Source organism: Mustela lutreola, chromosome 4 (assembly GCF_030435805.1).
Source record: "Mustela lutreola isolate mMusLut2 chromosome 4, mMusLut2.pri, whole genome shotgun sequence".
In the NCBI taxonomy this organism is placed as follows: Eukaryota; Metazoa; Chordata; class Mammalia; order Carnivora; family Mustelidae; genus Mustela; species Mustela lutreola.
Window position 1 is genome coordinate 191,203,445 of NC_081293.1, and position 12,973 is coordinate 191,216,417.

A 12,973-nucleotide genomic window follows, 5' to 3' on the forward strand; every position below is an offset into this window, starting at 1 on the left:
CTGCTTAACCAACTTAGCCACCCAGGCATCCCTCCATTAAGCTTTTGACTCTTAATTTCAGTTGATCTCTGGGTCCTGAGATCAAGTCCCACGTCAGGCTCCACAATGGGTATGGAGTTTGCTTGGAGATTTTCTCTCTCCCTCTCCCTCTGCCCCTACCTTCCCCCATCCCTGCACACACACGCTCCCCTCCCCCCCAAAAAACATAAGATACTATTTCACATTCATCAAAATAGCCCAAAATTACTAAGTGTTGGCAAGGATGTGAAGAAAGGAAACCCCTGATGCTGGCAGGGTGGGAAATTGTACCACCATTCCAAAGACCAATCTGTCAGTACTGGGGAAGTAAAATATTCACATACACTTTGACTTAGTGATCCACTTGCTCCTAGGGACATCCCTAAGAGAAACTCTAGCACCAGACTTGAGGAGACCTAGATAAGGTGTTCCTTGCAGCACTGTTTGTGGAGGGAGTGAGCTGTAGGCACCCCAAACAAGGAGAATGGGTCAGAAAGATGTGGAAGATGTCCAGGGCAGAACAGCATGCAGCAGTCAGAATTGGTGTGCTGGAAGTACAAACAGCACTGCAGGTATTTCCAAGAGAAAAGCAGAAGAACAACAACAGAAAAAGTGGGGGGAGGGGGAGGAGGAGGAGGAGAAAAACAAAATCCATAGCATGTATCTGGGAGTATGCACCACACAGTAGTTAGGAGCAGGGCTGCTGGAGAAACACCACTTAGATTCAAATCCTGGCCCTGCGGCTTACTGGTTCTGTCGCCTTGGGCAACGTCCCTTAAACTCTCTGGTTAATCAGTGTCTTTGTTTGGAAAAGGGAAGATCCTAAGAGCAAGTACTCTATATGCTTGTGAGGATTCGATGACTTGATACAAGTATATAAACAATGCTTGTCAGTTAGTGCTCCCTCGGTGTTACTGTTGCTATTATTATCTGTAATAATATGAGAGGGGAATCAAGAGTGGAAGAGAAAAATAAAATTTTAAAAACTACGGTGAGGGGCACCTGGTTGGTTCAGTCGGTTAAGGCGCAGACTCTTGGTTTTGGTTCAGGTCAGGATCTCATAGTTACGGGATTGAGCCCCGCATTGGGCTGGGTGCTCAGTGCGGGTTCTGCTTCAGATTATCTCTCTCTCTCTTCTCTCCAGCTCGTACACTCTCTCTCTCTCAAATAAATAAGTAAATAAATAAAATCCTTAAAAAAAAAAAAAAAAAAAAAAACTAGGCTGGAAACCTGCGTGTACGATAATAGTGAGCTATATATAGAAGGGAATGTTTAGTTCAGCTCTCTCTGTACCTGAGGTTAAAATACACACACACCCCTCCCTCCCTGCACCAGCTTACAATACAGGGGAAGACACTGAAAATGTTGATGGACTGTGATAAGGGCTACGGTAAGAGAATGCACAGGGCAGCACAAGAACCCGGAAGAGAGACAAATGAGCCTATAGCTTCACAAAGGGATTCTGCAGGAAAGGAGTGTTGGGAGGCAGGATGATTCAGAGTTTAAGATTTGGGACTTGATGGGATGCCTTGGTGGCTCAGTTGGTTAAGTATCTGCCTTCAGCTCAGGTCATGATCCCAGGGTCCTGAGACCAGCCCCACATTGGGCTGTCTGCTTAGCAAGGAGCCTGCTTCTACCTCTGCCTGCCCCTCAGCCTGCTTGTGCATACTCTCTCTCTCTCTCTCTCTGACAAATAAATAAATAAAATCATAAAATTTAAAAAAAAAAAAAGATTTAGGACCTTAGGAGTGTCTGGGTGGCTCAGTCAATCAAGTATCTGACTCTTAATTTCAGCTCAGGTCATGATCTCAAGGTCATGATCTTGGGGTCATAATCTCAGGGTCATGAGACTGAGCGCCTCATTGGGCTCTGTGCTCAGTGGGGATTCTGCTCAAGATTCTCTCTCTCCCCCATCCCCCAAGTTCCCCACATTCTCTCTCTAACTCTCAAAATAAAGAAATAATTTTTTCTTTTAAAAAGGAAAAATATTTGGGACCTGAGTTAGAATCACAGTTGTGCCTTTAACTATTCTGTGTGATTTTTGGCAAGTTACATTCCTAGAGGAACTACACCTAGAAAACACTCAGGCCCTAAGAATATATTACTGGAACTCAAAGACCCCAGCAAAACCTCTCTATAATCTCAGCTTTAACTAAGCCTCTCTCAAGTAGTTCATATCTCTTTAAGAAAAACCCCCCAAATCGCATATTGCCCAGCATGTACAAGTTAATCTAAAGGCCTGAAAATGCATCTGCCCACTGATTTGTTTAGAGTACATTGTAAAGCAAGCTGTTGCCTTATTTATAATTCTCAGCAAAGGAAGGGTCCTAAGGGGGGGTGATCACATCAGATCTTAAAAGCAGAAGGGGGTGATGATGAGGCTGGTCTTTAAAATCAGGAGGAGGAAGGGGTGCCTGGCTGGCTCAGTCAGTTAAGCGGTGAAGCTTCAGACTCGATTTTGGCTCAGGTCATGATCTCAGGATCTGTGTTCAGCGGAGAGTCGGCTTCTCCCACTGTTTCCCCTCTCCCTCTTCCCCTCCCCCTCCTCTCTCTCTCTCTCTCTCTCACTCAAATAAATAAATAAATAAAGCTTTTTTAAAAAATCAGAAGGGGTGCCTGGGTGGCTCACTGGGTTAAAGTCTCTGCCTTCAGCTCAAGTCATGATCATGGGATCGAGCCCTCGCATGGGGCTCTCTGCTCAGCAGAGAGCCTGCTTCCCCCACCGCCCCCAACCCCGCGCCCTCCGCCTGCCTCTCTGCCTGCTTGTGATCTCTTTCTGTCAAATAAATAAATAAAATCTTAAAAAAAAAAAAATCTGGAGTTGGTATTATTAGTCACAGCCAGAGGGTGTTTTGAACGACTGGCCTATGAGTGGCCATCAGCCCACAAGCTATTATTGGCAAGTGCACTGCAGGATAGCAGCAGCTGCATTGAAAGGAAATCCAGCAGGCATACACTGATTCAGTAACTACAATGTCATGTTGCCCTAAGAAGGTGGTTCTTGGTCCAAGAAAGAGGACTTGGTCACTGGAGAGTTTACAAATCCCAATTGCAAAACACTTGCTAGTTTTGTTCATTTTTCTCACGAAGAAAAACAAAAATAAAAATACTTGAGTGGCCTGAAATTTGCTTAGGGAATAACCTTGGAAGTAAGGAAGAAAAAGGACATCATAGACATTCCTTCAGGCATGATTCCCATGGACAGAGCTGAACAACATGTTCTCCAGCAGCTTGAAACCAAAATCAGGTGAGGGAAAGCAGACATGCCTCATTCTTTGAAACTGAGAATAATTTCCAACCTAGGAAGTGGCCACCAAAGTTTAGTGTCAAGGTCACAGATAGGACTCCAGACCACATGAGTTCAACTGCCACCCCCCACCACTTACAGGCTTTATGACCTTGTGCAAGTTTTTGAATCTCTCTATGCCCCCAGTTCCCCATCAATAGAATGGGAATCAGTGTGACAATAGTACCTACCTGAAGAGACAGTAGGGAGTACAGGTTCTATTTCTTTCTTTCTTTCTTTCTTTTTTAAGATTTTATTTATTTGAGAGAGAGAGATTGAGAGAGAGAGCACAGAGGGAGAGTAAGAGGTAGAAGCAGACTCCCTGCTAAGCAGGGAGCCCAACTTAGGGCTAGATCCCAGGACCCAGGGATCATGATCTGAGCAGAAGACAGAAGCTTAACCCACTGCACCACCCAGGTGCCCCGACAGGTTCAGTTTCTTAGAAAGTTAAAGTTAAACTTACCATTAGGCCCAGAAATTGCACCCCAGCTATCTACTCAAGAGAAATGAAAACACATGCCCATATCAAGACCTGAATGCAAATACTCATAGCAGTATTGGTCATAATGGCCAAGACTCGGTAAATGCCCATCAACTGGTGAAAGGATAAACAAAATGTGGTACCAGTACATCCATACATGAAATACTATCCAGCAATAATAAGTTAAAAAAAAAACCTACTGATATATGCTACAACATGGATGAACCTCAAAAACATACAAAGTGAAAGAAAACAGATGCAAAAAAGCTATACATTATATGATCCCATTTACATGACATTTTCAGAAAAGGCAAATCTATGGAGACAGAAAGCAGATCAGTGGTTTCCTGATCCTGGGGGAGTGGGGGAGAGGTCAGGGGGGAGGAGTAGTTTTAACTGCAATCTGGTCCAAGGGAACTGTTTGAGGTGATGGAAAGATTCCAAGACAGTATCTTGGTGATGGTTGTACAACTCTATATAATTAATAAAATTCACTAAATGGTACACTTATAATGGGTGAATTTTATATATGTAAATTATACCTCAACAAAGCTACTAAAAAATAGCACCTACGTTGTAGGGTTGTTTAAATGATAAAATGAGTTAATTTTTAAAAAGATTTATTTACTTATTTTAGAAAGAGAGAGAGCATGAGCAAGAGGGGCAGAGGGAGAAGGATAGAGAATCTCAAGCGGACTCTGGGCTAAGCGCAGAGCCAAGGCAGAGCTTAATTTCATGATCCTGACAACACAGCCCTCAGATCATGACCCTGAGATCACGACCTGAGCCAAAACCAACAAACGCTTAACCAACTGTGCCATTGAGGCACCCCTAAATGAGTTAATTTTTATAAAGCACAGTTTCTGACATCTAATAAGCAATTCTACATGTATTAGCTAAATAATAAAAATAATTATTTGTGGCTATGTGATTCATCACAAGAGTAAATTACTGACAGTTTTTAACATGAGTTCCTTCACCACAGGAAGCATGACAACTGAGTACTCAAGCAATGGAATTACTGCTCTTCCATAAAATGTTTTAAAAATCAGAGGGCACCTGGGTGGCTCAGTTGGTTAAGCATCTGCCTTTGGTTCAGGTCATTCAGGTCATGGTCCCAGGGTCCTGGGATCAAGCCTCATGTCAGGCTCTCTGCTCAGCATGGAGCCTGCTTCCTCCTTTCTCTGCCTCCTGTCTGCCTGCTTGTGATCTCTGCCTGTCAAATAAATACATAAAACCTTTTAAAAAAAAAATATGCCAGCTAATATGTCGTGGCAGAACGATTAGTGCAGGCTGGCCTCTAGTGACAGAAAGGCCTTCAGCGGTTGTTTGGGAACGGAGGGCAGGGATCGCCAAGGGTCTCGAGGAAGTTTGCAGCTCTGTTTGCTACCTTGATCATGGTGATGGTTGCATGGGTGCGTGCGGATGTCAAACTTATTAAGGTACATTTTAAATATGTGCAGTTTATTGTATGTCAGTTATAACACAACAAAGCTCTTCCATAAAAAATAAAAAAGACATTATCGAAGCCTTAAGGAGAGTCTAGGAAATTAAGAAAAAATTAGCTTTTTGACTATGAAATGAACCCAAGTATTTTTCCCAGTTATTTTTTGACTTACTAGAGTTTGCTAAATTTTTTAAATTTTATGTAATTGAATGTATAAATCTTTTAAAGTTTCTGCATTTAGTATCACAGCTAACAAAGAGGTCTCTACTTTTAGATTTTTTTTTTTTTTTTGAAGATTTTATTTTTCTAAGAGAGTGACAGAGAGAGCACAAGCAGGGGGAGGGACAGAAGTAGAGGCAGAGGGACAAACAGACTCCCCACTGAGCAGGAAGCCTAATGCTGGGGCTCCACCCCAAGACCCAGAGATAATGGCCTGAACTGAAATCAGACACTTAAACCACTGAGTCACCAGGTGCCCCAGTTACTCCCAGATTTTTTTAAAGGTTTTTCCATAAGTTCCTCAGGCACCTCAGAGGTTTCTTTTTTTTTAAATAAAATATTCAATCAGGCTAGCCATGTTCCTTGCGTAAGGTGTGATGTATGGGTCCAGCTACATTTTGTTTAAACTTCCCAGTTGACCCAAAACCATTTATCAGACAATCCATCTTTTACTTATTTGGGAAGGCAGTTTATTTAAAGCATTTGTGGTTTCAAATACTTAATTCCAAATTACATGATCAAAGCTCTAATGATGATTCAAATGGAGACAATATCATTGACCATGAAAGATAAGGATTTGGTTTACATATCCCACCCCTTTTCCACCCTTCCTAAGTTTGATGATCTCATCACATTTAGTCTCTTTATTAGTTACTTTTGTAACTGTAAATAATTGGCTTACACCACTATTTCTTGTTCCAACAATTCTAGTCAGTACCTCGGCACTCCTCTCAGCATGTGTAAAGAAGTGTAAATATATTTCTGTTATTCCTACTCAGAGCCCAGTATAATAATAATAATAGTAGTAGATGGAAGCAGGATGTAGAGACTTAGATCAATGTTTTACCATTTTATGATTCTTAAAATATTCATCAGTTCATATGATATAAATAAATGACTGAATTAATAGATATATACATAAATGGAACAATTCTCCTTTCAGAATTTCAATTAATAAATGAAGAAACAAGGGAAATAGAAAATCACCATTAGAACACCATAGTAATAATTGCTGCAGGCAAAATCTTCCCTACCTTGAATGATCAAACTGGCAGGTGAAAATTTAAGGAGAAACAGGACATTTCATAGCTTCAACATATCTCCCCTCAAAATATGGGTGGTTTTATAAAACAGTCACAAATTCTTTGATGTCCTTCCCTCCAAGAGATGGGCTTAATCTACTCAGCCAGTACTCCCACCTCCAAACTAGGCTGTACTTAATGACTCCCTTCCAAACAATAGATTATGGAAAGGCAGAAACAATGATTTCTCTGTAGAGAAACCTGACAGTTTTTTCCATCTTACCCAAAAGGTCAAGGTTAACATCATGGCTAATAAGTTATGTTAGTATCAGGAACCCCTGACATAATTCAAGGAGAAGGGCACTTCACCTTTCTGGTATACTTCCATAATATCCCAATCCCAACCTAGACATAAAAAAACATCAAACCCAAATTGAGGGACATTCTACAAGACACATGACCAATACTTTTCAAAAGTGTCAAGGTCGAGAAACACAAGAGAAAGTCAAGAAACTTTCACAGATAGGAGGAGACTTAAGAGAAGGACAACTAAATGCTAGGTGGTAGCCTGGAATGAATCCTGGAACAGAACAAGGATAAGTGTGGAAAAATGAAATCTGAATGAAGCCCATCATCTAGTTAATAGTAATGTACCAATGTTAATTTCTTAGTTTTGATCATCATACCACAGTTATGCAATGTGTCCCCTGTTAAGGAAAGCTGGATAAGGGGTATCTAGAAACTCTCTGTACTATCTTTACAACTCTTCTGTAAATCTATAAGTCATGCCTAAATATTAAGGTTTTTAAAAATAAGTGGTGATTTATTTTTAAAATAAAATATTATTATGAGGCTAAATTTGCTCTTGGATACTTTTAAATAAAAATTACTGGAGAAATGTGTAAGTTTTCAGTTTCAGTTATTCCAAAGCCATTAGTTCAATTTGCAAGTGGGTGAAAATAGCACCCTTGTTTCATTTCGTACGTTCTACTCTATGTAAATGTTTACAGTCTTTGTGTTCTAGTAGCTTAAGGTTGTTTTTCTAATGAATACAAATGAGAAGTGGAATCTTTATTGTTATGTTTTCCAATTCATAAAATTAGTAACATTAACAATAATTTTAATAAAATGAAAAATATATTTTAAGAAATTATTTCCCTGCAGTAAATGTGATCCCAGTGTAAGAGGATATGACATATTCACAAACAGAAATAGGACACACCATTCTCCGTTATCTTTCCGATTATCGTGGCAGAGAGGCCTCCTTCTCTCCTGCAATCACTCTCAGAAAAGTACAAAAAATGTCTAATTTGGGCACTTCTTAGTCTGCCCCGGTCTCAGAAAGTTCCTGCAAGTGCCAAGTCACGCCAATAACTGACATGTATCCATCCTCACAAGGCTATACGAGGTAGGGGTTATCACCACGTAGGTCCGTTTTAAAGAGGAATGACGAAGAAACTGAGGTTCAGAGAGGCACTGGGGCCTGCCAAAGCAGCACAGCTAAGTGAGAGGGACAGTAAACAACTCAAACACCTGCTTGGGCCCCAGAGGCCGGCGGAGACCAGGAGGCGCGCCGAGCGGCCGGAGGCTGCGCAGGGGTGCTGGTGGGGGCGGTGTGTCGCTGGGAGCCACGACCTCCCCAGGGGGGCCAGCCCCCAGCGCCCTTTGGCCAGACTTGGCCCCGGGCGGCTTTCCTCGCGCCGGCTGCGCAGCGGAGGCGGGGCCGGGGGCGGTCCTCCGGGGCAGGCCGGGAATCGGGGCGGGGTCGCCGCGCAGGCACAGGGAAACGCGCGCTGCTGCAGCATGGGACCCCTGCCGCGAACCCTGGAGCTCTTCTACGATGTGCTGTCCCCCTACTCCTGGTTGGGCTTCGAGGTGACTCCGGGAGCCCCCTTGGCTGGGGCTTGGAGGGCAAGGGCGGAGGGGATGGGGAGGCGGGGCGCGGGGACCGTGATCTCGTGAAATTCTTGGCACTGCCAGCCAGGGGTGAAAGTCATTTTGTGTCTCTAAACGGGATACGGTCGCTGGCTCCAGATCGACCCTTTATAGCCTAAGGCAGTGGTTTCCCACGACGGTTTGGAATAAGGAGGGTAACTCCAAAGAATCAAGGAGAAATCCATGGTACAGCCCTCTTAGCCTACTCCGAAGTTAGTTTGGGGGCGGCGGGGGGGGGGATGCCGTGCAGAATAGGATGGTAGGGTAGCCGTCCACTGAACAAAGATCCTGGGATCGATCTCTTGGGATGGGGCAAAGTTCATGGTATTGATTTCTGGTAGTGGAGTTTTGCCGTTTAAAACCAAAGAGTGTAGGGTGTTCGCATATCCCTTACTCTTCTGCACTTAGAGCCTCTGGCTAATCAGTTGCCATAGAACACCCCTTCCTCTCCCTTGGCCATTTTCACTGTGTCCGTCTTACACACTGGCTCCCCATCTCCACCTCTGCTCCCTCAGGTCCTGTGCCGGTATAAGAACATCTGGAACATCAGCCTGCAGTTGCGCCCCACCTTCATTGCAGGGATCATGAAAGACAGTGGTGTGAAGGCAAAAGTGTTTGGGACAGAGATTTGAGGGAGGGCAGCTTTCAAAGGTCCAGGGGGGCTGCCCTCAAACGGGTCTTTATATTGGCACCAGCAGCTAGTAATTTGCACTCTGCTGAAAACCCGGGTAGGGGTCCCCTCAGGCCTGGGACCCTTAGGTAGGCTCTCACCAGTGTGCCCAAATTTCCACTTGCAGGAAACCAGCCACCAGCTCTGCTTCCCCGCAAAGCCCAGTACTTGAGAAATGATGTCAGGCTCCTGGGACAGCATGTCCAGGTTCCCGTGCAGTTCCCCAAGGATTTCTTCTCTGTGATCCTTGAAAAAGGTAGAGTGAGCTACAGATGGGTTATCAAGTGGAAGACAGCAAAGGCCAGGAAGTAGGAGGTGGAAACCACATGAGATGAAACAAAGTGTGGGAAAACACAAGTCAGCGCTGAGTGACAGCAGCTTGTGGGGACCTGAGGGAAAGAAGAGCCGGATACACTAGTTATGAGAAATTTGGGTGGGAGGGTGAGGGCAGTTGAGCCACTCCGGGGGTGTCAGAAGCAGAAAAGAGCCGGTCCTCCGTGGGAAACAAGCTAGAAGAGCCCTGCCTCTGAGTACCTCTGCCCCACAGGAAGTTTATCAGCCATGAGATTCCTCACTGCTGTGAGCATGGAACACCCAGAGATGCTGGAGAAAGTGTCCAGGGAACTGTGGATGCGTGTCTGGTCACGAGTGAGTGCAGAGCTCTGGGAACCTACTTAGGAGACCCTCCCCTAGAACCTGATTCCCAGAGTCCTAGTCCTGCCCATTGTTCACTGGCCTGCTGTCCACTCATCTCAACCCTCACTGCCTCCACTCCTGCCGAGTGTTCTCTTCTCAGGATGAAGACATCACGGAGCCCCAGAGCATCCTGGCTGTGAGTATCCTGGCTCTGTCCCCACCCCTCTCACTGTGAAGCTGAGAACAGCTGACATTTAAAGGCAAAGAGGACACAGTTTTCATATTGGGTGGAAGAGGTCACAGTTATTTGGGGAGAAAGGATATCTGTATTTGAGGAGCCAAATTCCTGAAAGGTTGGAACTCAGAGGACTCTCAGAAGAATATATCTCATGGTTAAAGGGAAAGTGCAAAATTCTACATGGGTGGATTTTATTTCATGAAAGAACTCAGTGGGAGGGAGATGTTATATGTTGGCACCCCCAGGTGGGGAGGGATGAACTATTGGCCCCAAACACTCCCAACACCAGACCTCACTGATAATATCCAGAGTAGAAAGCAGGAGACTTTACAGACAGGCTTTAAAAAGAAAAAAAACAGAGAGAGAGAGATAACGGACTCAAGCCAGAATCCCACAGAAGCCTGAGTGGAAACACATGGAAATAGCTCAAAACATTTAAATGTGTGCCAGCCATAGATGAGGGTATAAAAAGTAAGTTTGAAATTCAAAATGGTATTTTTCCTGCAGTTTACAAAAGATAGTTGAGGCATATTCAAATTTAATACATAAAATGGCAAATCAACAAGGAATGGCCAATATGTTCCTCCAGTGTTTTTATTCCTGCAAAGTATATGCACAGGCTTGTCTTGCCATTACTAAGAAACAATCATTTTCCATACCATTGTAAATTCTTTGAAAGTATCATTCTTAGTTTCTACACAGCAGTCCATTCAGTGGGCCTCCTTTTGCTTACTTAACTGTTTCCCTGTTGTTGAACATTTGGTCTGGGACACAATTCTCTCATGTAGCCAACTCCAAGACCCTGTCACATCAGAATATACCTCATGACTTCCTGTTTCCCCCCTCCAAGTTGAGGAGGTCAGACTACAGTGGTTCTCAACCTTGGCTGTATATTTTAGTCACCTGGAGCACCTGGGCACTGCCTACCAAAAATCACGATGTAATTGTTCTAGAGGGTGACCTATGAGTGGGATTTTTTTAAAAGTCCCCTCGGAAGATGCAGCCAAAATGGAGAACCACTAACCCCAAATGATACCGACAAACCCCCAATAGAAATGCTTATTCTTGTTAAGCCCTGCCAGTGACGATCTCCCTGTGCCTTGCTCAAAAGTCCTTGGGAAATGCCATAAGAATTATAGCCCAGCCCTTGATTTTAAAAAAAGCACAAGATACTCGGGAATTCTGAGAAGTAGAAAGGCAAGAGCCCAGACTTGGATTCCAGTGTTGGCTCTGCCACTAACAAGTTCTTGAATGCCAACCAAGTCAGGTACTGCCTCTGGGCAGCAGTCCCCTCTTGGTTAATAAGTTAGAGAGCTTGTTTCTAAGATGCCCTCTGGCTTTAAATTTCTGTACCCTGTTCTTTCCACCAATCACAAGATTTTAAGGGGGGGCAGGGCAGAGAAAAACAGGCCCTGTTAGCAAAAATGGACCTCTGTGGGTGGGTGAGTAAAGGCCTTACCAGGAAAATGGGAGCAGAAAATAAAGACCAGAATTTCTTCTGAGCCCTACCTCACTAATACACAGTTGTGTTCCCCGCCGCCTTCCCTCAGGCTGCAGAGAAGGCTGGCATGCCTTCAGAACAAGCCCGGGGACTTCTGGAAAAGATCTCAACACCAAAGGTGAAGAACAAGCTCAAGGAGACCACTGAGGCAGCCTGTAAATACGGGGTGAGCGATTCTTGATGTGGGTCCCCCAACCCCAGTGCTAAAGACTGAGGCCAAGCATCTGCTGGGTCCCCATGCTCCTGTTCTAAAAGTTGCTCCCAACATGAGTGCTCGCAGCTGTCCAGACAGCCCTTATCCTTTCCCTTCCTGTCCCAGAGTCCCAGGAAAGGAAGGGAGGGAGCTCGATGGTGAGAGGAAAGACAGAGCATCTGAGAATTAGAAACAGAAAACTCCTAAAGCTGTGGAGCCTCTTAGCAGACACCTCTTAGGTGTCTGCTTTGCTTATATGACCTCAGACGAGTACCGACTCAGCCTTCCATCCCAGCCATACTGAACACCTGCTCCATCACCTTCCTCCCTGCACTAACTGCTCTCTCCAGGCTTTTGGGCTGCCGATCACAGTGGCCCATCTGGATAACCAAACCCACATGCTGTTTGGCTCTGATCGGATGGAGTTGCTGGCACACCTGCTGGGTAAGTTACAGGTTCATGGTGAGCTGCCCTCAACCCCAGCCCACCCCCATTTACCAGTTGACCAGGACAGATACAGAGCAAAAAAAAAAATATTCTATGTATTTCCAGCAATGAAGCCTTATACACAGAGGTTCTCAGGGCTAAATGTGAAAAAGGCCACATTTACCCCCCTAGAAGAGAATGATGCCAAACAGAGCTCTTCCTAGAAAACCACTGGGGGCTTGTGGGGCCAGCCTCTGATTGATTTTCTCCATCTAGGAGAGAAGTGGATGGGCCCTGTGCCTCCAGCCACAAACGCCAGACTTTAAGGATGGCCAGGAGAAGCAAAACTATTGGGATAAAAAGCAGACCTTCTGCTTCCCCTTCTTCCACTGTGTGACACTGGGACTCTGGTTTCTCTGATAGAGGTTCCTCTGTGGTCCTGGGAGTTGCTGTAGAGGGGGTCGCGTAGTGCCCCAAACTCTGCTTTCCCTCAGAATAAACATAATGCCATGAGGCATCATATTTCTGGATCTGTGTCCTCTCTAATGTTTGTATGTTCTTCCTGCAGTCACCTATCCACTCTAGGTGTTTGTGAACAGCTCTTTCCATACTGTGAGCCCTGCTGCCCATCTCAGGGCAGCTTATGTGGAAGGAGAGGAAACAGTCCCTCTTCAGGGATGGAAAAAAGCCAGATGTATTTTGCAGCTAAACAGTTTGGAGGTTACTGTCTTCTGACCAGCCACAGTGCCTGAGACAGAGCTGGGATCAGAAAAAGCCAGAACTTGGCTGAGCTTCTGCCCAGATACTTGAACCAGCTCCAACTACACTGACTAGCAGAACCAGAGCAAGGTGGCAGCAGAGGGCCACAGGCTGAAGTTGCCGTGGCCTGGGAAGTTGCTCA

At 44.8% G+C, this 12,973-nt stretch overlaps 1 protein-coding gene across 3 annotated transcripts; it reads left to right on the forward strand.

Moving 5' to 3' along the window:
* The first annotated feature begins 8,185 nt into the window (after positions 1-8,185).
* Positions 8,186-12,602, forward strand: GSTK1 (glutathione S-transferase kappa 1). Of its 3 annotated transcripts, none has more exons than XM_059172106.1 (8): positions 8,186-8,348; positions 8,924-9,005; positions 9,206-9,334; positions 9,626-9,726; positions 9,875-9,910; positions 11,503-11,619; positions 11,913-12,090; positions 12,349-12,602. In XM_059172106.1, exons 1-8 carry the CDS (start codon positions 8,277-8,279, stop codon positions 12,396-12,398), a joined length of 765 nt encoding a protein of 254 aa, XP_059028089.1. In that variant the 5' UTR covers positions 8,186-8,276; the 3' UTR covers positions 12,399-12,602. The 3 variants fall into 3 exon arrangements, with proteins under 3 accessions (XP_059028089.1, XP_059028091.1, XP_059028090.1); XM_059172107.1 differs by having other exon boundaries at positions 8,190-8,348; positions 11,997-12,090; XM_059172108.1 differs by lacking the exons at positions 11,913-12,090; positions 12,349-12,602 and adding an exon at positions 11,773-11,901 and having other exon boundaries at positions 8,187-8,348.
* Positions 12,603-12,973: the final 371 nt, after the last annotated feature.

What these genes read in the sequence shown, in the direction of transcription:
- GSTK1 (XM_059172106.1), top strand. Translation starts at nt 8,277, where the DNA reads ATGGGACCCCTGCCGCGAACCCTGGAGCTCTTCTACGATGTGCTGTCC. An exon ending in GGATGCGTGTCTGGTCACGA is followed by an intron (nt 9,727 to 9,874) that starts GTGAGTGCAGAG and finishes TTCTCTTCTCAG; the next exon opens with GATGAAGACATCACGGAGCC. An exon ending in GTTGCTGGCACACCTGCTGG is followed by an intron (nt 12,091 to 12,348) that starts GTAAGTTACAGG and finishes TTCTCCATCTAG; the next exon opens with GAGAGAAGTGGATGGGCCCT.